Source organism: Ambystoma mexicanum, chromosome 1p, assembly GCF_040938575.1.
Source record: "Ambystoma mexicanum isolate Mex_15411 chromosome 1p, UKY_AmexF1_1, whole genome shotgun sequence".
NCBI lineage: Eukaryota > Metazoa > Chordata > Amphibia > Caudata > Ambystomatidae > Ambystoma > Ambystoma mexicanum.
Window position 1 is genome coordinate 241,092,657 of NC_090921.1, and position 27,481 is coordinate 241,120,137.

The window sequence follows — 27,481 nt, forward strand, 5'->3', positions numbered from 1 at the left end:
GGTGAGCTCACCATTGCCCTCTTTGACTTCCACTACAGTTTCTAGTTGTCGTTTCTGTTTAATGTCCCAGGCCAGCGACCTGCTCGGGCGGTGCCCCTCACTGTACGCGGCCGTCGCTATTGGATCTCCCAGAAAGCGTTCCTTCCTAGCCGTCAGAATACACATTTCCTCACGTTCGTCTCTCAGTCAGGTCCTTCTATCCCGGGAGTCATGGAGGCCTTGTTGGGTCTCCAATCTTTTAATGTCCCGCTCCAAGGTGGAGATGGACCTACGAATACATTTCACAACCCCCCTTCTTTAGACATACAACAGCCCCGGATGTATACCTTGAAGGTCTCCCACACCACCCTGGGGTCGGGGACTGAACGTGCATTTATTTGAAAGAACGTAGAGATATCTTGCTGGATCTCATCTTGGAAGACAACGTCTTTCAGGGCGCGGGCCCTAAATCGCCACCGAAGCTGTCCGGGCAGACGGCATAGCTCGACAAAGTGTACCAAGACTGGGGAGTGATTGAATAAGGTCCTAGGCAGGATCTGGGCTTGTTGAGTTAGGTGTGCCAACTTTGGAGACAACATGACGTAATCTATTCTGGAGGAGCTACCGTGAACCCCAGCATAAAAGGTGTATTCCCTATGGGTAGGATAAAGGAGACAACAATTGTCAACAAGGTTGTAATTCCCCGCTATGGTGGCCCATTTCTAAGCCGTCCTTGAGAGCCTGGTCTGAGTGGAAGAGGATCTGTCAAAGTCCAGTGAGAGAGCCATATTGAAATCCCATACGACTTCGTAATTCAGGAAGGTACGCAAATGGTCAGCGCAACTTTGGAAGAAGTCCGGGCTACCAAATTAGGGGCATACACATTGACAATGAGAACCCGCATCCCGAAATTTCCCCTGCTACCAGGAGATAGCGTCCGTCATTGTCCCCAATCTATTCATGGAGTTTGAACTCCAAGGAGCGATGTATGTAAGTAGCCACCCCTCAGGAATGTGTGCTTTATGATGAGCAATACCTATGAATTCCCCATCCCATAAGGTTGGTGAGCTTACACCTCTTCCCCGAATGAGGTTCCTGTAAACATAGAACATTAACGTTGTGGTTCCTAGCCTAGCTTGAGATCAGGCGTGACTTCTTCCCATTTGTGAACCCCTGTATATTCCAAGTTAACAATGTGACATCATCGCCCTGGTCTTCCGCCCCCACTTGGGTGTTCGTCATAACCTACTGTGATTATGTATAGAAGAAAAAAACAATTTTGGTAACCTCGGCACTCTTGAGTGCACTCTAAGCATATCAAGTCTTGTCCAAATGGTATTCTGTGTGCCCTGGGAGAGTTTCGAACCCCCTAAACCCTACCCTCCCAGTAAGTCCCAACCCCCCAATCCCATAACAAAAGTTGACTTGAACAACCCCCCGGCATCCTCCCCACCTCCCACGCCATAAACACAAACAACCGGGCCTCCCAATACCGCCCCCCCCCTCCCTAAACATTTCAGTCAAATTCCCAAAACAATGCCTTCTATGCCACTGGGCACGGGGGGCTTCCGGCGGCTGAATCGACTCCAAGTGACAGAAGGCCTAACACAATATTTGTTGCATTATAACCCAAAGCTAGCGGCAACCATGCCGTGGGTCCTGCAGTGGGTCCCTGTGATGGTTGAGCTAAAACATGGTGCTGGTGTACAGTGCATTCTGGGGGCACTCAGAGCCATAATGGATATTTATCCATGCCTCAGTGGAAAGCTGCACTTGCTTTGCGAAACAACATGTTTTCAACGTTATTCGCTGATGGGCTTGGAATGCAGGCCTTCCCAGCCAAGGACATGGCACTGGGAAAGCTAAGATCCGCAGGTGCCGGCTGGTACCTGATAGCGAAGTTTTTTTTGGTTTGCTATGCCTGCGCCAAGGTTTTGAGATGAGTTATGGAATTGTTTTCCGGGGCGTTTAGGAGAGGGAAGCGCTTTGCTCCTTGAGGTTACTGTCAGTTGACCCAGCTGGCAACCAACGGTCACCCATCAATGCGCAAGTGCAGTGCCAGAAGGTTCGAGAAGTTGCCACCCCTTGTTGAGGAGGGCATATATGCGGAACCCCTCAACGGTCAGACGGGATAAGCACAAAGACCTCAGTCGGAGGGGGGACGCTTCGGTCCGACATACATGTGGGCTGTTGTGCTCTCGGCCTGGCTGTTATCGGGGTCTTTCAGCCGCTTCTGGCGAGATGAGGTTTTGTTAAGTTACACCCACGGTGATGTATTCTTTCTTTGACTTCTTTATGTTTTCTGTGATCTATGTCCATGTTAGTTTTATGAGTTATTTCTATGTACCTGTAAGCTTTGAATAAATAGCCGTAAAGAGCTGATTATCTTCTAAAGTGTGCGTGGCTGTGAATTATTGTGTCTGTTTTTGGGTTGAAGTATTTGCGCTATAATTGCATTGGTGTTTATGGTAGTTGCGTGCACTTTTCAGAGGAGAGCAATACGTCTACCTGCGTTCAAAGTATTGGCTCTGCAACTGTACTGGTGATAAATTACTGTCTGTGCACTATTGGCGAGCAATACAGTCCCGCATCCGCGCCTGGGTGCTTCATTAAATTGCACAAGCCTTAGTATTTACTGTACAGTAGTCATGGTGACCTTTGGGGGGATGCCCTCAGGTCCAGGATGTCCATAGCAAAGCGTTCAGCAGCTTCCGGGGATGTAAAAAAGATAACCCTGCCCTCGTACACCACCCTAAGCTTGGCAGGGGATATCATAGAGTACTGTAACTCTTTCCTTCTTAGGATGTTCTTTACCGCCTGGAAGGTCTTTCTTCTATCCTGAACTTGCTGACTAGTCTGGGAAAAGGCGAATGGACGCTGACCCCCACTGCAGTACCTTCTTTTCTCTAGCTACTCGGAGCAGTATGTCTCTGTTCCGATAGTTAAAAATCTGTGCTATGATTGCTCTTTCTGGGGCCCCAGAGGGGAGGGGCTAAGATGCCAGGGATCGGTGTGTGCGCTCTATCATAAACATGTTTGTAACCGGAGGGTTCTCCAGGACATCCATAAGTAGTTTTCCCACAAATAGCTTCATGTTGTTTATAGGTGTATATTCACGACCACAATGGCAGAGGCTACATATATGGCTTTTGCAGAGGAACTGATAGAAGGAATTCTAGCAAATGTCATGATGCCTACACCCGGGCATCAGGACGAAGCCCATCAGCTCTGGGAGCAGGCATCCAGATACTTATTAAAACACCAACAGCCCCGGCTGGGGGTGTTTGGGTTCAGTCCTGGCGCCTTAGGTGCCAGGCTCATCATAGAAATCAGTCCTGGCGCCATAGGCGCCAGGCTCATAGACTTTACTTACCTCATGCAGACCATGCTGCAAGTGAGTCCAAGCCAACATGAGGCCTGGATTGGACTATTTTATTACAGGGACTATTTTTTACTCGGGCGTGGTTCTGGGGAACTTCTTACCTGGAACTACTTTGGAGGCTATTTAAACCACGCCCGAACAGCAGAACAAGCTTCGCGTTATTCTGCATCCAGCAGCCTAACACTCACCGTGCCTGCAGTCAGCATCCAGTCTTCTGCCACGCCCTTCTCGAATCTGGAGCTCCTAAAACAAAGAGGAAAGAAAAGGACAAGGTTAGAAAACTAACTATTTTCGAACTCCTCACCTGATTCCAGATCCATCTCACCTCCGGATCTGGAAAGAACATCATTTCTGTATGCGTCGCATCTCCAGCTGCGGCACCGCGCCATACTGACCAGTCCTCGCAGCATCTTTCGATTCAGCGCTGCTTCCATCATTTCTTCACCGAACACCGGCACCTGGGGGACAAAAGAAAACAACAAGGTGAGCTGAGAAAACCAACAAATATAATTCTTATCACCATCGACTTACCTGATTTACCACCGGAGCCATTATTCTATAACTCTCCACATCTTCATGTGCCGCACCTACAAAGAGAGAGAAAACAACACGTTAAACACGTGCAACATTTACCAGACAGCATCGGGTAATACAGACTCTTACCTGAGCGTCACCAGCTGCCACGAGAGCATCTTCTCACAAACTCAGCTGCAAGACAAGGAAGGAAGGGGGGACAAGAGTGAACATCGGACATACTGAACTCTATGAACTTGATACTTACTGGTCCTCGCCAGGAACCTCAGAGTCAATACTCTCCAGAACTCTCCCACGCCTTCAAACCAGTGAAGTAACTGGGATCAACGCGCCCCTGCAATCCATGCAGGATGGAGAGCTCATCTTTCAAGAATATAAGGTGAGATTGCTGAGAGGGCACTTCGGAGGTGATAAGTATTAAGGACTGTCGGGGGTGCCATCACTTGAATCCACGGGTGGCTAAATCCATCCCTCCACTTGCAGGAGAATACTTCTACGGGTGAAGCAGACAAGATTAGGAGGGCCAGTCCAGTCAGTCATCTCTGCACTACACATCACGTTGGTGGAGACCGCAGCCGTCAGGGTCCAACCGACGCCCCTGTGGGAGCCAGGTGAGCGTAACAGAACGCGAAGCCTCTCGATAAATCCCCACCCGGGCGTTATGGAAACCTCAGAAACCGACCAACTGGCCCAATTATTGGGGGAACTTAGGGCGGAAGTGCACTCCGCTCGCCAAGAGAGTAATGCCCTCAGGAGAGAACTAATTGTCTCGAAGGAGCGCACTGACGATCTGGCTAGGCAACTGCTGCAAAACCAAGCAGGGCAAACACCTTTACCAGGACTCGAAGGGAATCCAACTCCTGTTTCATCGAGCAATCCGGCGCAAGTGGTTTCAGCAGGGGCTATTCCTTTAGCTCCACCTGAACGCTTTGCTGGGGACCCCAAGAGGTTCGCCGTGTTTATGAACCAATGTCACTTGCACTTTTTATGCAGACCTGGAGCTTTTCCAAATGACCAAGCCAAAGTAGCTTTTGTATTATCATTGATTGTCTCGAAGGAGTGCAATCAATGCCAAAGCCAAAGTAGCTTTTGTATTATCATATTTGAGTGGCAGTGCAGCTGATTGGTCGATTCCACTAGTCAATCAGGATGACCCTCTTCTTCGGGACTTTCAGGGTTTTCAAATGAGCGTGGAAAGACTATTCGCCAGACATTCCCAGGGACAGGCCCTGGATTACGAACTTTTATCCCTACAACAAGGTAATCAGGATCTGTTAACCTATATTGCAACCTTTAATAGGTTGGTGGTGGAAACCGGATGGCCAGAGGTAAAACGAATTACACTATTTCATCGTGGACTTCGGGGAGAACTTAAAGATGTTTTGGCCCAAGTTGTGAACCGACCTCAGGATTGCACAGAATATATAGACTTAGTGGTCCAGTTAGACCACCGACTTCAGAATAGAAAGGCTGACCGAGCTAAGCTCAGAATCGGGTTTTGGTTAAACCCAACGTCACCCCCAAAGGAACAGATGCAGCAGAACCTATGCAGATCGGGGGGGTTAAGGGACCCTTAACTCAAAAGGAAAGAGAAAGGAGACGGCAGATGCAATTGTGTCTATACTGTGGGGCCTCAGGACATTTTCTACGGGATTGCCCTATAAAACCATCCAAGAAAGTAATCGGAGTTGCTGATAGAAATCAAACAGAACCTGATTCGGGAAACAACCACGCCGACAAGCGAAGAGGTTCGCTTGCCGAGATTGAAGAAGGACACTCAGACCTCGCACCTAATCATACCAATGATCCTTATTGATCCAAGGCAGCCATCATGTATGCACGCAGTAAGGGCATACATTGATAGCGGGGCCGTGGGAAACTATATGGACCACAAATTGGCTTCTGGGATGAGTCTACCTTTCTACAAAAAAAAACTCTTCGGATGTCATCACCACAGTTGATGGAACTGAAATTGCCTCTGGGCCTGTAACTCATTCCACCACAGAGATGACACTGTTGGGTCAAGATGGGCATCGAGAGACTATTGTGTTTGATTTAATCAAAGCCCCGCAGTTCCAAATAATACTGGGGATACCTTGGTTGGAAACAGATAATCCTAGTATTGATTGGCGAGAGAAGAGAATAACCTTCCCGGATTGTGCACAAACCTGTTACCCGGAGAAAACCTTGACCAAAGGCCTGGCCACAGTCGCTAATCCAGTCGTGCAGTTACCTCAGGAATATCAAGAATTCCAGGATGTTTTTCAAAAAGAACAGGCAAACACCTAACCACCTCACAGATCATATGATTGTCAAATCAACCTCATACCCGGTGCACAACCTCCATGCAGTAGGATCTACGCCCTTAAGGAACCCGAAAACCTTCACCTACGACAATACTTGGACCAATACCTTGCTAATGGATTCATTCGGCCATCCAAGTCCCCTGCATCCTCAGCTTTATTCTTCGTGCCTAAAAAGGAAGGTGACCTCAGAACGTGCATAGACTACCGCGCTTTAAATCAGATTACGGTGACGAACCGATACCCATTGCCTCTGATCCCCAAATTACTAGACCAAGTAAAGGATGCTCGCATCTACACAAAATTAGATCTCCGAGGGGCATATCATCTGGTACATGTAAAGGCGACGAATGGAAGACTGCTTTTCGCACCAAGTACGGATTATTCGAATATCAGGTGATGCCAATCGGGTTGTGCAATGCACCAGAAGCCTTCAAGTATTTTATGAACGATTTCCTTCGTGAACTCATTGACGTCTGTGTTGTCATATACATAGACGATATTCTAGTGTACTCCTCCTCAGAATCAGGCCATGTTAAGCATGTGCGTGCAGTCCTTAAGAAACTACGCCACCACAAGTTATATGCAAAATTGGAAAAATGTGTTTTTCATGCTACGGAAGTTGAATTCCTTGGATTTATCCTGACTCCAAAAGGAGTCCGAATGGACTCTCGAAAGGTGGATGTAATTCTCAAGTGGCCATCACCCAGTTCAGTTAAAGGGGTACAAAGCATGCTCAGATTTGCTAATTTCTACCGCAGATTCATTCTGGATTTCTCACATGTTGTACACCCCATCACGGCCCTTTTGCGAAAAAACAAATGCTTCTTGTGGACCGAAGAGGCTGAAAAGGCCTTCCAAGAGCTGAAAGCGAAATTCACGTCTGCACCTGTCTTAAAGCATCCACACCCTGAACTTCCATACATAGTTGAATCTGATGCATCCAGTTTAGCCATGGGAGCTGTCCTGTCCCAGAAGGATCCTGAAACCGGTCAACTTCACCCAGTCGCATTCTGGTCCAGAAAGTTCTCGGCACCAGAGTTAAACTATGCGGTTACCAATAAAGAGTTATTAGCCATCAAATCCGCCTTCAAGGCTCGGCGGCATTATCTTCTTGGTGCCCGGCATACCATTACTCTAATCACCGATCACCGGAACTTGCAGTATTTAAAAACAGCCAAAGCCCAATCGTCGCGACAACTTCGATGGGCATTGTTCTTTGCCAAATTGGATTTTGTGATCACTTATCGACCAGGCTGTAAAAATGACAAGGCAGATGCCTTATCCCGAATATGGATGAGAGAAGCATATGCGAACCCGGAGCCGGTACCTATAATTTCAGAACAAAGAATTCTTGGCATAACTACTCTACAGACACTAGAGAATATTCATGTAAAAATCCAACAACTGTTCGATCCAACAGCCCTGCAGGACTGGATAAAGAAAGGCTCGGACTACTCAGTCATCAATGACCTGCCTTATTATCAAGGGCAACTATTTCTACCACACAAGGAACTACAAGAACTAGTCATCTCCAATTATCATGACACCCTGATGGAAGGGCACCCAGGTATCGAAAAAACTGAAGCTAAAATTAAGAGACAATTCTGGTGGCCCACCTGGCGAAAAGATGTGAAGTCATTTGTGATGTCTTGTGGCATTTGCGCCCAAAACAAAAGTCAGAAGAAAAAAACAGCTGGCCTTTTACAACCTTTGGATATTTCACCTACACCATGGCACACCTTATCTTTAGACTTTATTACAGATCTACCTCCATGTAATGGATTTAACACCATTCTAGTTATTGTGGATCTTTTTTCCAGGATGGCCCACTTTATTCCTTTGAAGGGATTACCTTCTGCTTCAATTCTGGCCAAGGAGTTCCTCGAAAACATAGTTCGAATACACAGATTTCCTTCCGTATTGGTCTCTGACCGAGGTAGTCAATTCATTTCACATTTTTGGAAGAAATGTTGTCAATTGGCGCAAATCGACGTGAGGTTATCAACCAGTCACCATCCCCAGACCGATGGACAGACGGAGAGGACCAACCAGACCCTAGAACAGTACCTACGTTGCATGCTGCACCAGACCGAAAGTAATTAGAAAGATATTTTATGGATTTCCGAGTATGCATACAATAACTCTGTACATTCAGGAACAGGACAAAGCCCATTTTATACCATATATGGACATCACCCTCGAACCTCAGAATTAGATTCGCCTCAGCACTTAGAAATGCCCGCAGTTAGTCATTTGCACTCTACTATTACACAAGCCTTTAAGGAGGCAACAGAACATTTGAAACAAGCAAAATAGAAATATAAGAAAAATGCTGATCAACATAGAAGTGAAACTCCACAATACCAAATTGGGGATCAAGTTTGGCTGGCTACGAAACACATACCTCTGGAGGGTACTCAGACTTTTAACCCTAGATATTTGGGACCTTACACCATTAAGGCCATTATCAACCCGGTGGCCGTCAAATTGGAATTACCCTCTAATATGCGAATTCATCCTGTCTTTCATGTTTCACTTTTAAAACCAGTTCAACCAGGAACAAGATTAACCAAACCAGCCGACCCCATCTTGATAGATGAAGAACCTGAATTCGAGGTAAAAAATATCCTGGACTCCTAGATGGTTAAATCAACACTTTTTTATTTAATCGATTGGAAGGGCTACGGACCACAAGAAATGTCATGGGAGCCTAGTGACCACGTTCATGCACCTCGGTTGGTGAAGAGATTCCATCGGGACTTCCCAGACAAACCAGGGCCAAGGGGAAGAACAACTTTAGGAGGGGCCTTGGGGGGGGGGAGTACTGTCATGATACCTACCCCGGGCATCAGGACCAAGCCCATCAGCTCCGGGAGCAGGCATCCAGATACTTATTAAAACCCCAACAGCCCCGGCTGGGGGCTGTTTGGGTTCAGTCCTGGTGCCTTAGTATACCCCTGTATTTCACAGACTCCATTTTGAAACACAACACAAGAAAGAAGCAGGCACTGCTCCACTGTAGCAAGATGATATAGAAAATCCACCGCCAGTACTAGGGTACAGGTAAGGATTTATCTATTTTTAAGATATGTGAACAGAGAATCTTTTGTCAGAAGCACGTTTAGACTGATGGCAGTTTCCATTTGTCTTTTCTTGTCTTTCCAATCCCTTAGGACTAAGGGAACGACCTACTAGCTCTGTGGATACCCAAAGATATCCTTGTAGAATTGCATGATTTGGAGATTGTATATAGAACACTACAAAATCAATGCACCTGTCCTGAAGAAAGCGGCTAAAGACTTAATCCCGCTGAAACCGGTTGACTCATTCTTAAGTAGCTTTGGACTGATAATCCAGGCTCCGATACCCCACATATAAAAATGAAAGGGCTCGTCTAAAAGCAAAATATCACAGCAATACATAACTGAACAACTAACTGTTGAACATAAAAATTAGCTCTTTATGCATTTTAATCCTTTGTCTGATTATTTCAGGCACATTTTTTGTTTTTTGTATTTCTTTTATAAGACATACACATTGGAGGCGGTACTATTAAAGACAACACCGACCCCCACTAGGTATGCACTTACACTGTAGAACTTAGGAAAGTAGTGAGAGAAGAAAGGGCCAGGACCTCTACATCTCACTTGTAGTCGGCACACCAGTACTGACTAGGGCTGGTTCAGACTGCATTTTTACTGTAGGAGATACCTGACACAGGGCCAATCAACTATCGCTAGGGTCTCAGCTAGAGGAATAACTTTTATTAATCATCCTTCTGTCATTTATGTGCTAATAAACTTGGGTATAGACAGGAGGCGACCACCTTCTGACTCCAATTTGTTGTTAATGTATATTCAGCCATGCCTGTAATCCGAATATTATTCCTTCTAGATCTCCCCTCGAGGTCATCATTCTTAGCCACCACCTTCTTAATTGTTTGCTGCAGGGTGTCTCCCTCGCGTTGGAGTACTGCCACCTTATCTTCCCCCTCGCCGATACTCTATTCGGCTTCCAACATCCGGCCACAGATTGTCAATCTGGATCGCAAATACATCCACCTTGCAATTCAGGGCATCTATCTTGGCCCCAAGGTTGTCTGTACTGTTCTTCACTGCTAATAATGTCTGATTCAGGGCAGAAACATCGAGGTAGGAAGGACCTGGCATTTCCGCTGGTGTGAGAGGGTTCTGATCGGATTTGGCAAACTGGTCCATCTTAGCCTGCTTCTTGGAGTTTCTCATTTTGAAGTGACGATTGTTGGCCACTCCTGGGGCACCCTGCGGACCCTCTTTCATATTTTGTGTTTTCATATCTTTCCTCCCCCTTTTCTTTTTGTTTCCTCCCTTCTTGCCCACTGGCGATTTTGGTGAAGTTGGCAGACTGTTACCTCATGTTGGACGACACCGGCTAGTTGAAGGGTGTGCCTGTGGACCCCCAGGGGCATCCACGTTGGTCATGTGGCTAGGGTATTGTATGCAGATACACAGAGTCTGCAACCCTTAGCTTTCTCTGCAGCGCGGACAAGGGTTCACTGCCACAAATAGATGAGACCAGATATAGGATTTGACGGTGTACACAGTTAGAGTGTGGCGGGAGGGGGTCCACTGTCGCATGGGGTGGGCGGGGATAGTTGTCTCAGGTTCCGGTCAGCACTGCGCCTAAAATAGTCCTTCCCCCATACCAGGGGTTGCTTCTATCAGCAGGCCCTACATCAGGATGCTGAGAAGCACGCTATGCAGGACTGCCTCCAGGGCCGGCCCTGGGCCCGGAGCTGTTGTGTTCCCAAATGTCTCCATTCTAGCCAGGGCAAACGGGGGAGCCTGACAGCGTCAGCCCATTGGAGGAGTTGCCCCTTTACAGCAGTAAACCACCCGGGGGGAGATAGTAGTTAACCCCCCTGGGCTGCTCTCCAGGACTCACTGCATGTTGGGACGGCGTCCCACTGCTTCGCCCACAAAACTGGCAGGTAGTAGTGCAGCCACTGCAGAGGGGGGCACTGGTCCTGTGCGAGTAGCCCTCCCAGCGCGGGGCACACAAGTCCAGCCATGGATCAGTGTCGGCGACTCAGTGCACTCGCCGGGTTCTGTATGGATGACATTGCCAGTGTTGATGCTTCCTTGTACCTATCCGGCCCTTGTGTTGATGGTATTGCCTTGAGTCCACGGGAGGTATATCCACAGCTGGTGGCACCTACAATATTTCACCTCCTCACTCGATCTCAGGCAGAGCACCCCACCACCTCAAACAAATGCCGCCCACAGGGAGCTTGGGTGGCCCTGAAGAGAAAGCTACACCAGGGATCCAAGGCCATATTACATTGGTGCTCTGACAGCCCGTTGGCCGCAAAGGGCTCTGGGCCCGCTCACTCCAGCACCGCAGGGGTCGTATCCTGCACCCTCCGGCCGGTCTGCCGGGCTTGTGACTCGTGTGGCACCTGTGGGGCGACGGGGATACGATAATGTTCTGTGTTCCCTGAGGTTGGGGATGTTTAACGGGCCAGGCTGCAAGCCGTGCCATGCAGTGTCATGGGGCGCTCCGTCTGCCCTTCAGGAGTGCGGCGCCAGAGGCCTCAGTGGTTCATAGCTGTCGTTCCTCAAAGAATAGGAGCCCGGGAGCAAAAAAAGCTTGTGGTGGCTACGCGTTGATGAGGGTTTTGATGCACTGCTTCCAGCTAAGATAGATTCAATAAAGGCAGGATAAATTCTGCAGGATGTTTCAGCCTCCGTCGGAGCCCACTCAGGCGGCGCCCATTTCTCAGCCATGCAACAGCGTCCCCATCACAGATTTAATAACCTTCACAATGACCCATTGACCTGCCTTTTTCTGACCTCTGAGAACGAGAATGCTCTATTATCATTGATTAAGGACCTTTCCAAATGTATGCAATCAACATCCACAGAGACCAAGGAGAAACTACAGTTCATACCGGACTTTCTGTCTAATTTATAAAATGTGATAATTAACTCACTCCTTATTATGGACAATATAATAATAGAATTAAAGGAAGACACTATGGTCTCCATGGTGTCCACCAGTATGATCTCCACATTCCAGGAAGTTCATATAGAGCCCACCCTACTGCCTGATGTCAAATATGTAAACATAATACGAGCGTCCAGTTTCAGGTGAATTCACAGGCCTATACCCCTCCAGGCAGAGACACACAATGCTGTTACCACCAGAATGCCTAATACAAACAATAAGACTACCCTGAATAATAGGACACAGAAAGGTCCCCTAAATATCATAGATACCTTTCTCCCATCCGCAGCTCTTCCACTGGTGGGTGCCATTGTAGATGCTGAACCAGCGGCCTATGAGTCAACAGCTTCTTTATTCACAAAAACAAGTTAAATGGATTCATAGGAGACTAAAATGTTCAAAACTCAACCCACAAGGAATCCTGATGGCAAGAAGAGTAAATTGTGTAGGTCAACCCCCGAAAACAACAATGGATGATTGCTTTGTGGTTTTCCTTGTCAACACATCATCTTCAGCTTATCTCATCTTTCATTTGTGGGGCGTCCAACTGCTTCAGAGTTCCAAATTGTTACCTTTATCGTATTTCTATCCACAAGATTCTTATTTTTGGAATGCGTACCCGCAGAATAGATCAAGCAAACATAACCAACTTACTGGTGCACAGACATTACAAACCTTTTACACATCTTATCGAAATACCACTAGGAATCTAGGTCAAGGGAACACTTCCTTAAATATGAGAGCACCAAATCAAACCAGGTCCATTCTAGGTAAAGACATCTATCTACTATTGAGGATGTCGAATGGCTGACTGATGTGTTTACTACCCTTCCCATTAAACCTGTAGTGGCAGAGGCTTCTCCTGCAATGATGAATTGTAGTGAACAGGGCAATAGCACATTGCTACACATGACCAAGACCCTACTGAAACCCTTTTGTCCCTCCTCTTATGGGACATTGCGGGAGTCACTGAGAAACTAGGGGAAGGGAATGTGGCAAGCTACCTGAAAGATTTTGACAATCTTATTACAAGAGACATGGGCCACAGAGGAGATTCTCCTGGATGACTATTGTTGATATTGGTGGCATCCAAAGAAGCACAGGGTAGGCATGTTGGTGGCCTGGCTATACTCCTGAAATCTTCTTTGGACTGCACAGTTACTCCCAATGACACTACACTGAGTTTTCTTCAAGTGATAAAATTAACTTTCAGAAATGGGAATGCCATATTGATTTTCCATTTTGATAAAAGTCCTAATAAATACGACAATGCTAATAGTCTCCAAGGATTTATTCGGGTGTATTAAGGATAACATTTTACATGAATGGCCAAGCACAAGCTGGACCATACTGGGTGGAGGCTAAAATTGAGAAATGGACCCACTTGCATTTTCTTGGGTGAAAATTAATATAATCGGCTGAGAATTCCTGTGCCTTGTATGTTAGACCCTCGTATATGCCCAGAGGGCTTGACATTTTATTTGTGGCTAATGGAATGGGGCACGTGTTCCACTAATGGTCGAGTTTAACATGATAACACTGGCAAAGCCACATTTAAGGGGCACCAAGGTAGCTCTAATTTTTATTATTTGTGTCTCCATGCTTAAAAATTGATACATATTGCAGATTTCTATGTTGTTGAAACCCTGTTTTGTGATCATCACCCGATTAATTTATGTATTCACTGGCATGACTCCTTGCCAGTCTCTAATGATTTACCATTCTAGGACAACTAACATTCACCCGTTGGAGAATACAACGGGAATCCACAATTCATTATAACATATTTATACCACCAATTTACACAATCTGGCCATATTGTGATATGATATGATATATGATATGGCATTTATAATGCACCTATACACAAGTGCTTCAAGGCGCCACGAGGCAAGGGAGGGGGAACAGAGGGAAGTCAGACAACGATCTTCTAGGCCAGGTGTCATTCAGATTGCGTAAGTGCATGGGAATGGGAAGGAGGGAAGTGCGGGCGGGGCGGGGGGAGGGGAGAGGGGACAGTGCAGCACATGGGATAATAAAACAAATAACAAAAGTAAAAGTACGGCCAGCAGGTGGCTAGTGTAAGGGTGAGTGCAGACATCAGGTGTCAAGTGCTGGGAGTGGGACTGTAGGGATACAGAGAACAGTCCCCAGTGCAGAGTTTGCCAGGAAGGCAGTGCAGGAGTGCGACGGGTGGGGGAGGGCACCTGGTCTTGGGCCCGAGATCAGAGGGTGGCCAGGTAACCATTAGACACAGAGAGCCTCATTACGAGTGAGGTGGAACGGGTTAACGGGCTCCACTAAAGGAGGCTGACCCATTAAACCCGTTCCGCCTCATGACAATCTCCCCTCGCGGGACCCGGTAAGTAACGCCTGGTCAATCCAGCCGTCCTTACCGGGTCCCGGGAGGGGAAGAGGGAGCAAACAACGGGCCGCTCGTAATCAGCCCGTTGTTTGCACCCTCTCCCATTCCCATTGAGCCCTATGGGCTCTCAGATGGGAATTGGGAAGGTCCGGGCCGGGGTTCCTGGAGGGTTCCTGGAGGGAGGAATTACCAGGTCCTCCGAACTCGGAATGGCCCGGTAATTCCCCATTCTGGGAACCCGGACCCGACAATAGCGGCATGGCTACCGCTGAAGTCGTAATGAGGCCCAGAGACTTGTAATCTTGCAGACCAGTTGGCGTTTTAATGACAAAGGTTTCAAATTATTTTTTGCTACATTCTCAAATCGAGTCAGATTAAAACACGCTGGTTGGTTCAAAAAGGAATGCAGTCAAGCTAAAACCAGCTTCCTGTCTGTATTGCAAATAAAGATGCTGCCTACGCCCGTGCCATCTATAAATCTGACATTGAAAAACGCAAGATTAAACTTGATAATGATGTTTGATTGGAATTAATTAAGGCATGCACAGACAAACACACAAAGAAATGTTGGAATGTTGGAATCTGCCTATAAATTGCCCATGGTATACCCATAAAGGCACAGGGTGAAGACGAGACGTGGGTAACGCATTTCTTCTCATATTGTTTTCCGACAGCACCATTGGCACCAGTTGACTGCTAAATCAAAATAGATCTGTTGCGGACTATAATTCATATGACCCTACGGAATACACCATATTTTAACAGGCAGTAATTAAACCCAGATTTAAGAAAGGGAACAGAAACAACCAGTAGCATATCGCCCTGTTTCACTTTTGGACTCGGCTTTTAAAGGTTCTATGCCATATCATCCACAGTAATTTTTATGACGGGTGTTTTTATGAAAACATTTTGCTTAAAAAAGTCATCACATTTTATTTTGTGGGGGGGTCCTCTTCATCACCTGCTTTCCCCACCTATTTTTAATTGTTCCGGACCCACCAACCCCATATATGCCCTTTCAATGAAACAACGTCGTGCCATTTTAAATTATTTGGCAGGGCTCTACTAAATAGACTGGGTCAGTGACCTAATAGCTTAACTAAAACCCAGCTGGGCTTCCGATCAGGGCTCGGGACAAGCGAGCAAGCGCTGAATATCTATCTGCAGGGCCGGTCTTTGTGTCAATCAGCTCAGGCGGCTGCCTGACATCAGGGGAAAACAGGAGCGAGCGAGTGTGGATGCACGTGACATGCTGCATCACTATCAGGTAAATACAGTACTATACTACTGTGTTGGAGGCTTGGGGAGTTGGGGCGGGCGTCGCACTATAACACATTTTCTAGCTGCATTAATATGCAACATGTGGCGGCGGTGCTGCGCACGGCCCGGGTGCTGTATAATCAGGCATGTTGTTGTTCCATTAATACAGTACCCGGGCCAAGCCGCGAGACACACGGCCTGGGTGCCGTGCTGCATTAATGGAACAACATGCCCGCGAGTGTCTGACGGCCGCAATCACGCATATCACTTCAAGTGACTGTGTGCACTTCAAGTGATATGCGCGGCCGTCAGACTCCCAGGCATGTTGTTCCATTAACACCTGACCCGGGCCAAGCCACGAGACACACGGCCTGGGTGCTGTTACTCCATTAATGCAGCACCCAGGGCGGGCCATGTCGTGTGTCTCGTGGCTCGGCTGTGGGGGGCGGCGGGGGCTATGAAATGCAGCTCCATATGCTAAATGTTCCAGCCACGGGCAATCAGTGCGATTTTTGCTGTATCAAGGTTAAAAGAAATCACACGTTTCTGGATCTATTTCTGCTACAGTCAGAGAATTATCTAAGTGCTAATTCAATATCTGTCCAGAATCCTGGAAGCATACATTAACAACTGTTAATGTGATGGTCCAATGCTGAGAATGCGCCGGTAATTAGTAAGCGGAATGCTATAATTCTGCAACTAAGTGATTGTTTCTCCTTTTTCTCTCACCTTGTCTGACAAGGAAAGGAATCTAAAAAAAAAATGTCCTGTTTAAGCAGAAACTCTTAGCAAACAGAAGTGTCTCTATTGCAGTAACTGATATTGCAAAGCGGCTCATGAACATCTCTTTATTCCTTAAACAGAGTGATTTCCAAGTCCCAGGTGTGGGAAAGCATTGCGTAAGAGTAAGGCATAAGGATTTTACCTTTTATGCCCGCCAGATTCTCCTTCAAATGCCCCAAATCCTGCAGACTAAGTGCTGCCTAATTCACAGAGCGTTTACCAGTGGGGTTTTGCCATTATAAAACGCTTCTGTGAATTAGGACCCAAGTCTTAAAAAACAGTCGTTAACACCATCCGTGTAAGGCAGCAAAACAAGCGACCTTAGTTACCATCATACTTGTATGCCTTTTGAAAAACCCCTTTTGCTGTAATACTGTTTTAGCACCAACTTTTGCTTAAAGAAATACTACCTGCTCAGAGCAGGAGATACTCATAACATTGAAGCAGATTACAACACAGCAGGGTCAAATCTGCAAAAATAAGCAATGTCAGCACCCAGAACCAGGTACACATGGAGCAAATTAAGGCCGCTGACCAGCACATAAACCACAGTTCAAATATAGCACCAGTTTTTAAGTGCCAAGACAGGAGGAGCATGTATATCCCTTCAACTGAGACCGCTAGGAAGAGCCCTCGTCCAGGCACAGCTGACCCAGTAGCAGCATCCCACACCCTGTGCAGTCCATCAACCTGCACCGCAGTCTCTGCCCCAGGTAGTCCATCAACCTGTACCCTCGCCCCTACCTGCAAAAGTTCACAAGCCTGCACCCCGGCCCTGATGCAAGGCAGTCAGTAGCCATAAGCCTGCACCCCAAATACCCACCCCTAAAAGCCCACCAGCCTGCACTCTAGCACTGAACCCATGGCACTGCAGCCACCACCTGAGGCCGCCCATCAGCCTGTACCCCAGCCCACATAACAGCTGCACAAGGACAAGAGGAGGGGTAGGAGAGATTGAAGGCCCTAAACACCAAGGGTGTGCAGGCCCAGACTGTCCTATATCACCATCACTCAGCAGCAGGTCCTTGTCACCCGGGTGCTGGTGAATGGAAAAACATGCCTGACAGTCTGACGGCCGCAATGTAACACCTTGTGAAGGCTTTGTAAAGCCCTCACGCAGAATGGGTTTAATTAAGATGGGTCTGCATGTGCTGAGGCACAGTCCTCCTGCTATATTCGCCCCCCTCCTCCCTTTTTTAGTTGTGGCCATTACGCCACCTATAAGCCAAGCCTATTGCGTTCAAGTACAGCATGGAGAAAGGGCATACAGGGAGGGGCACACATCTTGTCAGTGTTTGGACCATCCTGTTGACTGGTCATGCTAATCCCTATGGCCATTCCCACCCACTTCCTGCTCCTCCCAACCCAAAGCACAATCCTGGGATCTCTTTGAGCTAACTTGATCATTATCAGACTTTGTGCTTTAAGTGCCTGCTGGTGTTTTTTCAAAGCAGTCAACTGAGTTCAATACTAAACGGGCCACTCTTTAGAAGCGCTATGCATGTCGTTCACTGAAGGCCTGTTAAAAACCAGCATTGGCAAAACCAACTCTTGGCTTGTGTGCAAGTATTACACACCATTGATGTCTAGTTCATACTGGTGCAGCAGTGCCTCACCAATACCAAAACAGTTGGCTTTGCCAATACTCTTTGCCTTTCATCCCAGTTTGCTCATGTCTGTCCCTTTGGATGGTAAGGGGCATGACCAAAACCAAGCTTTTATTTATTTATTGGACATTTGTATGGAGCTTATACAGTAGGAAGTGTTTCCAGTCGCCACAAGGCGGTGGGCATAGGTGGAAAACAACTGTCCTATGCTTTGTGACATTCGGAGCTGGCAAGTGCGGTATCGGGGAGAAGGGTAGGGAAAAGGGATCGTATAGGGGTAGGGAGCCCAGGGGGCTTGGCAAGTGTGAAGGTGTTCCCATGAGGGCTAGTGCCAGGGGTAGGGTGACAATGCGACAGTCTGGGCAGCCTCAGAAGGCTAACCAGGGAAGAGAGCCTGAGGGCAAGTGCTGTTATGAAGGGGTGAGTAGGGGAGACTGGACGAGGGATGACCGGAACTGCCGAGATTCATATGGGACACATGCATCCAGATGTAGCGGCAGGAGGAGACTTGGAAGGTCTTTAAGAGCATCCAGAGAGCCTGATCAAGACAGATGTGCAGAGAGGCTCCTGCGGAAGAGATCTCTTCTCCCCCTCACAAACACACACACTCTCTGCTTGGAAGAAAAACATCTGCTCTGCAGAGTTGGACCTAGAGAGGACTGGAGGACTTAAGCAGGGAGGTATTTAGGGTCCTGGAAAGTCCAACCCTTGAACAGAGTAGAATCAGATTTTATAGGCACCCTGAATGTTTCGATGCTGATGTTTCTATGGAAATGTGGGGGGGGGTGTCTTTGATAAATGCGTTATGTCAATTTGAAAGTATTGTATTTGGTTATACTCTGTGCTTTGTGGTTGGAACGCCCTCGGTGACCGTAGTCAATGTTATGTTATATAGTGCTCTATATAGCAATGGTATGACCTCAAAGCGCTGGTAGGTTGAATGCTCTCGGGAACCGCAGTTCTGGTCAGAGAGAGATCGCGTCATATGGTGCGTGGGTGCACCAGATATCTGCAGCTGATGTAATTGCCGGGTGATAGCTGAATCCTATCGTTGGTGTGGTGTTGGAGATATCAGTTGGATGTGTGCAGTCTGGTGGATGGACACCCAGACTTGGCTCTGGCTGCGTTAGGCCTGAGAAACGCATATGTGAGCAACTAGGCTGGAATGTGCTCAGCTAGCTGCGTTTTATTAGGGTGATGAGGTGTTCATGGGGTCGTATTCCTATGTGAACAGCTAGGCCGAATTAATCCGGGGTATAGCTGTGTTCTAGTTGAATGATGGTGTATAGTAGAGTAAGCGTATTGATGTGATATGATGGTTATCTTTAAAGTGCCCAAGACCAGGCACGTGAACAGGATGGCAGGGAACAGAGCGACACACAGGCACTATACTATAGTTGAATTTGGAAAGAGTGCCCAATACCATCACTGCACTAAAGATGAATCTAGAAGGTGTGCCTACTAGCCTCACTGTGTTTAAAGTTGAACTTAGAAAGTGTGCCCCAATAGCGTCACTATGTAAAGGTGAATCTAGAAAGTGTGCCCTAACGTCCTCACTGTGTTAAAGTTGAACTTAGCAAGTGTGCCCCAATAGCGTCACTGTGTTAATGTTGAATATAGAAAGTGTGCCCTAATAGCATCACTGTGTTAAAGTTCAACTTAGAAAGTGTGCACTAATACCGTCATTGTGTTAAAGTTGAACTTAGAAGGTGTGCCCTATTAGCGTCACTGTGTTAAAGCAGAACTTAGAAAGCGTGCCCTACTAGCATCTCTGTGCTAATTTTGAATCTAGGTGGTATTCCGAACATCATTGAGTGTGCCCCAATAGCGTCACTGTGTTAATGTTGAACCTAGAAGCATCCCCTAATAGGGTCACTGTATTAGAGTTGAATTAAGATAGTATTACCAACAGCAATGAAGGTGCCCTAATAGCGTCACTGTGTTAAAAGTTAAATTTAGAAGGTATTCCCAACATCATTGATTGTCCATGATTGCATACACTTACTGATTACCACAAAATCACACTACTACCCTTACTCTCTCCTATACACCACCATTCAACTAGAACACAGCAGTACTATGACACATTCAGTAAAGCTGTTCTCATACTAACATGACCCATCAAACCACCCATCATCCTAATGAAACACAGCCAGCTAGCACAGACCGGCTAGCTTAAGCGTCTCCTCAGGCCTAACGCAGCCATAACTGAGTCTGGATGTCAACCCTCCAGACTGAACACATTCAACTGATCTCCTCAGCACCACACCTACCGCTAAGAAGCAGCTATAATGCAACAACCACACCAGCTGCACACATACCTGGTGCGCCTATGCACTTTACGACTCTCTACTTCGATCAACAATGGCCAATGAAAGATTGACATTGCTTGTTATTTTATCAATCGAAAATGACATTGGCCAATCCCTGGATCTATCCGACGCTGTGCTTCAATTCGCAAGGGCAAAGTCAAGAAAAGTTACTTTTTGAACACATAATACAGGTAACATTTTAAGACTGTCACCTAGTGTCTAGTGTATGCATTTTCTATTGCATTTGTATTTCTATCTGGTTCTTAATGTAGTACCCAATTTACAACACTTGTAACACATTTTTTGGTTGTCATTTGTTAGGGGTCAGGGGTGGGGGGCGCCATCAATGCTTTCCGCCTAGGGTGCAATCTGGTGTAAGACCGGCCCTGTCTATCTGATTGTCACACACTCTACACTCACCAAAACATTTCCTATTTGTTTAGACTTCATGGACCTGAGCACAGCCTTTGACAAGGTCAATAAAGCCACACTCTGGGTTGTGCTCAGGCCATTATATTGTCTGGTGGATTTGCTAAATATTCTTGTGGACATCCACCAGGACACCAAGGTAAATGTTAGAAATGGTGACTAGGGCAGATGCACACCCTCCTTTCCTAGTTATACAGGTGTTATACAGGGGATGTGTGCTGGCATCTCTTGTGTTCTCCTTACATATTGATGTTGTTTATTATAGTTTGGTTTGTATAGGAGAAGACGTGCCTAAAATTGGTAATATTCCACTACCTGTCCTGGCATATGCAGATGATACTGTATTATTGGCACGGATATCAGAATACGCAGCATTTATGAATCAACACAACCTACAGATAAGCAACTCGAAATAAGCCATACTTGTTTGCCTAAACAGTAAGAAAAAAGGCTATGGGCCTCATTACGAGGCTTGCACTCCCGTAATGAAGGGGACCGGTACGGGACCGGCCCCCTTCATTACGGGAGCGCGTATTACGAGGTTCCCTTTGCGGAACCCGGATCAGACGTCTGGTAAAACCAGACTTCTTTTCCGGGTCCCCCGAGGGGAAGAGGGAGGTAACAACGGGACACATGTAATGTGCCCGTTGTTTCCTCCCTCCCCATTCCCATTGAGCCCTATGGGGGCTCAAATGGGAATGGGGAATGGTTCCTGCAAGGAGGACTTACCGGGTCCTCCCATGTAGGAATGACCCGGTAAATCCCCATTGCAGGAACCCGGTAATGGAGCCCGGTTTAGAGGCAACCATGGAGCTAATAGCTCCATGGCTACCTCCAAACTCATAATGAGGCCCTATGTAATTTACAATGTACAGTAACGAACATCCCATAATGAGAGTGACTGCCTTTGACTACCGAGGGATTTGATCATCTGTGTCTAACCGGTGGTGAGCATTTAAAAAAGCAACCCACCAGAATGAAACAGTCCCAGGGGGGCAGGGGGTGTTATGCGTTTTACAAAGATGTGCAAAGCACAGTCTGTAGACATGAACTCCAACGTCTATACTGCTAAAACAAAATCAATATTTATGTATTTATTGTTATCTTGTTAGTCGCTTATACAGAAAATAAATTCGGTTTCAAAGCGCCCACAGGGCAAGAGGGAGGGGACATGGGAATGAGACACATAAGATACATACAAATATTAATACAGTGGAGAGAAAAAAGGACAACCCTACTATGCCTTGTGAGTATTCAGAAAGTGCAAGTGCAGAAAGGAGGGGTCAGTGAGGGTAGGTGCTGGGGCACACATACACGTGGGTGAGCACCAGGTGAAATGCAAGGTATGGACTCAGGTTCCGGTCAGCTCTGCGCCTAAAATAGTCGTTCCCCCATACCAGCGGTTGCTTCTATCAGCAGGCCCTACAACAGAAGGTTGAGTGGAACGCCATGCAGGACTGTCTCCAGGGCCGGCCCTGGGGCCAGAGCTGTTGTGTTCCCAAGTGTCTCCCTTCCAGCCAGGCCAAACGGGGGAGCCTGACAGTGTCGGCCCCGTCAGAGGAGTTGTCCCTTTATGGCTGTAAACCACCCGGGGGGGGGAGATAGTAGTTAACGCCCCAGAGCCCCTCTCCAGGACTCACTGCATGTTGGGACAGCGTCCCACTGCTTCGCCTACAAAACAGGCAGGTAGCAGTGCACCCACTGCGGAGGGGGGCACTGGGCCTGTGCGGGTAGCCTCCCCAGTGCCGGGGGCACAAGTCCAGCCGTGGATCAGTGTCAGCGACACTGTGCACACGCCGGGTTCTGTATGGATGACACTGCCAGTGTCTATGCTTCCTTGTACCTATCCGGCCCTTATGTTGATGGTACTGCCTTGAGTCCACGGGAGGTATATCCCCAGCTGGTGGCACCTACAATGTTTCACCTTCTCGCTCGATCTCAGGCGGAGCGCCTCACCACCTCAAACAAATGCCCCCACAGGGAGGTGGGGTGGCCCTGGACAGAAAGCTGCACTAGGGATCCGAGGCCATATCTGTTAGGCAGAATTACATGCAGTACCGTTTGGGAACACTACACACAATTAAGACTACAGGTGTAACACGATCTCACCTTTGGTATAAGTCTGTACTGCACAGTTTTGTGGTAGCAGGGCTGAGCAGCCAGGCTTATCTCAAGAGGGACGTGAGCAGTACAACGTGTTACACAATGGTTCAAACAAACACTTACTCAAGGTTTCTTGGTAAAACAATATTAATTTATTTACACAGTCATTTAGAAAACATTCCACTATCAATAAGCAGCTCAATATCACACTATAATACACTCAAGTACCAAACGAATAAGTTTCTGAACAAGTTAGGCTCCCCTGAAGTAGGAGCAAAATGGCACTTCAGTAACTTTTAAAAGGGGTAAAAAGACAAAGGTTATAAGAATTAAACACAAATACTTTCTTAGGCAGGGCAAATAGTTTCAGTTCACTACAAGAGGCAATTCAATTCAATAGGCCTGGGCCAAAGTATATGGATCAGTGTCTTGGATAGGATAGCACAGTTGTGGTAGAAAACGCTTAAGTCTTTGCCAATGTTCTTAAAAGTAGTCTGCACGAAAAAGAGTTATATTTCGGATTAGGAGCGAACAAGACTCCAAAGTTGGGAAAGTTTCACGAAATGTCACTGCGGCAGAGAGGATTTCTCAACCGCGATTGCACAGTACCTTTGTAAAGAAGAAAAGCTGTAGCTGAGGCAATTGTTCCTGGCAGTTCCTGCAGATCTCGCTGTTCCTGGGCCTCAGTCATGGGGACAAGAGGGAGGACGTCAGGAGGTTCCTGCACTGCATGGGGAAGGATCCACAAGCTTGGCAAAACATCAGTTTAAGGTTTGAGTTCCTTAAAGTCCACAAACTGGTATACTTCTCACTGGCAATCCGGTTTTCAACAGCACTCTGAAGAAAATTCGACCAGTATGGAGATGGTTCCCAGCAGCTCAACGGAAGAAGTCGTCTTTGAAGGGGCTTTTCTGTCGAGGGAGTTTCAGGCTATTCGCACCTGCAGCAGGGCTTCACCGGGCAAACCAACGGTCCAGGAGTTGCAGCAGTCGTCTTCCTTCAGCTCGTCTTGGATTCTTTCCTTCCAGTGGTCGACTCTTCCTTCCAATTCCCAGAGACCTGCTTTTTAACAGTTTGCTTCCATTCATTCCTGCCTGGCTGCCACTCACCCAGCAGGGTGGCTGTCCTTGCCGGACAGTCAGTCAGCCAATCACGCCAGAGTGCATTCACGTCTCCTAGGAGACTAAGCACAGGGAGTTTCGGTCACCTCCCTCACATCCTGTCCATCCCAGACACTTAGACGCCAGAGGGGGGCTTCAGTACTGAAGCCCGCCAAAGTTGAACGAACAAAGGGACCAAACCTGGTTTGGTGCACATAGAGAAACACTAGAAGGACCTTTCCAAAAATAAATGGCAAAAAAAGCCAATCGGAACATGTTTTTACAGAGGGGGCTCAGACCCCATCTTGAAAAACATAGCTCCGGTGGATTTTATTTACCGGAGAGTTTAAACGGGTCGCAGTCGGGACAATCATGGTAATACCACTGCCACCAGCCATTCTGAGAAGAAAGGGTTGCTTTTGAAGGCTACATGAGCTTTCTAGGCATAGGGAATACCAGGTATACCCTCCAGCACTCTGCTCTAAGCTAGTGTCTGCTGGGTCTAGCAGTTTAAAAAGACTAGCAAAGTCAATTTAACTTTACATTCACTGGGAAACAGTAGTCAGTCCCAGAGAAGGTATTTAAACCTTGGGAAGTTTGAACGACATCCCTGTGCCACTGCATGGAGGGTGCTGTGTGACACACAAGAAAACGATGATGCCTATGGAGTTGTCTAAAACTCCATATCCAAAGAACACAAAAGTAAAGCATACATCAAAATACATGAAAGAATGGGGAAAAAAAGGCTCACACTCCTCCAGGTAAAAAATGTAAATCCTAGAAATCCAGCAAAGTTGCTGGGGGTCTGAAAAGATAAGGGAAATGAGCACATTCGAATTCTCCCTAACACTCGTCCCCCTCAGACTAAGGGACAGGAGGATTTAATCCACTCCTGGATGAATCTCCTTACTCCAGTCGGTCGAACATCCTGGAGAGACCATCAGCATTTTGGTGGTGACACCCTGACCTGTGTTCAATGGCGAAATCAAACCCTTGCAGGCTGATTGCCCATGTCAATAGTTTAGGATTTTCCCCTTTCATTTTCATCAACCATCCCAACGGTTGGTGGTAAGTCTGAATCACAAAAGTAGATCCATACAAGTATGGTCTAAACTTCTTCAGTGACCACAGAATAGCAAAACATTCTCTTGCAATGGTTGCCACCTTGTTTCTGGTTCCTTCAGCTTCCTGACAGGTAACACAGAACTGCACCTATACCTGTATTGGAAGCATCTGGTTGCACAATGAAGGTTTGGTTGTAGTCAGGAGCTCTTAAAACTGGAGCTTGACAAAGGGCTTTCTTAAGTCCTTCAAATGCTTGCGTGCACTCCTCATTCCACCTGACCATTTTGGGAAATATTCCACCATCCCCATCCATGTTAGCTACCCACTCCCTTGTTTCTCTGCCCCCTCACTATGTTGTTCCCCCTACGATTGTAGAGCGCTCCGTCGCTTCAAGCGGGATCCATGCGCAATAAATACCCCCATAATAACAATAGAGATGATGCATGCAACGCTAGAGACTATGCAGGTGACATGCAAAGTTAGAGACCATTCAGGAAAAGGATAAAGCTAGAGGCCATGCTGGTAACAGACACAGATATAGACCATAGACGCAAGAGGCTATTTACCTTCATAGTCAAGGTTCCCTTGACTGAGGTGAACATATTAAATAAAGACTTTTGCTAGAATCCCTAAATCTACTTAGTTGGAAATCAGTATGAGTCCTGCAGAATTTCACGTCCTATTTCCTCATGCAGTAATCACCATTACAACATGCAGATATCTGAGGGTCTCCATAGAATTAAGAGTTTATCCGCTTACTGGCAGTAATAAATGCAGATTTTCTGAAAGGCTTTGCATTTTATGTTTTGATACCTTGAAAAAATGATACATTTCCATCCCCTTTTGGGGGGCTGGAAATAGATGTGTGTAGCAGCTGGTCCCACCGATACTGTCATATGTAAAGGGATGCCGAGTAGGGTCAGTAATGAGTTCTGAGCATTATGCAAGAAAGGTAGGGAGAAGGTGTGCATCTGATATGCTCACATTTCTACCCTCTTTGGGGGTTCCATTGCACATATATGTCCCTTATGTTGAATCAGAAAACCAAGGTCTTTAGATTTCTGTCAGATTCTTTAACTGAGTTGTCTTTCTAAACCAAGTCCTCATCGAAAACAAGAGGAATAATGACTGATATGACCATAAAGCAATGGACTGGAATTCACTTATTTCCAACCATTGTGGGTGACCTAGACCACACAACATGCCCACAAGCCTCTGAGAGAGCAAGGTGCTGCCCTCCAAGCACCCTGGGAAACTGCTGGGAAAGTACTTTGCCTGGCACCGATCTTGGAAAGGGTGGAGCTTGTTCCCTTTGCAATACATTGTTAATGGTTCCTACCTGAAGCTCTGCCTCGAGGGTCGTGGAAGCGTCTAGCCTGGGTGACACCATCCTGTCCGTTACTGGGAAGTTGGTAGGAATTTTTTTGCAACGCTTGATCAGCATTGGGTCTACGCCATTCAGGAACTGGTACCCAAAGAACTTATCTTCTTTCCAGTGCTGAGCGACATAATCTGAGGACACAGAGAATAAAAGAGTGAGGCTAAGATTGTGTCCATCTGGAGAGAGAAGTATAGCTGGTTTATTATTGTTGCTCTTGCTCCTGTGATAGGACATTAGTTCTACAAAACCTATCTCTTAGAAATTATAATATCAGTTTCACAGAGAGCCCAATTTCACGGCACTGTTTTCAACATTTAATTCAACCGAAAGCTCCACCACTCAGACAGTTAGCCAGCTCCTAAAACGACACGCTATGAGTTTATGTGGAAGCATCATCAGCATAACATCGAAGTTGCAAAGCCACTGTGAGGCACATAATAGTTTTATGAATCCATTTGTAGATTCTTTTTACTCTAGTGAGCATATCATCATCTATTTCACCGCCACATTTCTCCTACTCCTCTAGACTCTCTCTCTTGCTTTTCTCCTGATCTTCTCTCCTGTTCTCCTACTTACCTTCTCTCTCCATCCTCTCAATTGTTCACATGCTCTCAGCTCCACAGTGCGTGTTCATCAGCAGAAGTATGCTATTTGTATTTTTTATGGCCAGCTCGGTGCACGGGCAAGCGGATCCCCTAACTGCAATCTCTCTATACTTTCAATTTTGGCCTGACACCTGTGGCCTCCCACTGTGGGGTGATTGTGGCCCAGAGTAAACCTAGGCAGGCCATGTTAAAAGTAATTCCTTCTCTGAGATGTGGGTCTGCAAGAAGCAAGCTTTTCAGATTTTCTATAACACTATCATACAAGAATTTTGGATGACAGGAATG

General features: G+C 46.8%; 1 protein-coding gene across 1 annotated transcript in view; it reads right to left on the reverse strand.

Annotated features, from left to right (window-relative positions):
• The window catches only part of LOC138568611 (polyunsaturated fatty acid lipoxygenase ALOX15B-like), a 419,375-nt gene that overhangs the window by 216,486 nt on the left and 175,408 nt on the right, over nt 1-27,481 (reverse strand). The window contains exon 6 of the mRNA XM_069646447.1: nt 26,550-26,722. Coding sequence (XP_069502548.1) covers nt 26,550-26,722 — 173 coding nt within the window. The remainder of the gene's footprint in view (nt 1-26,549; nt 26,723-27,481) is intronic.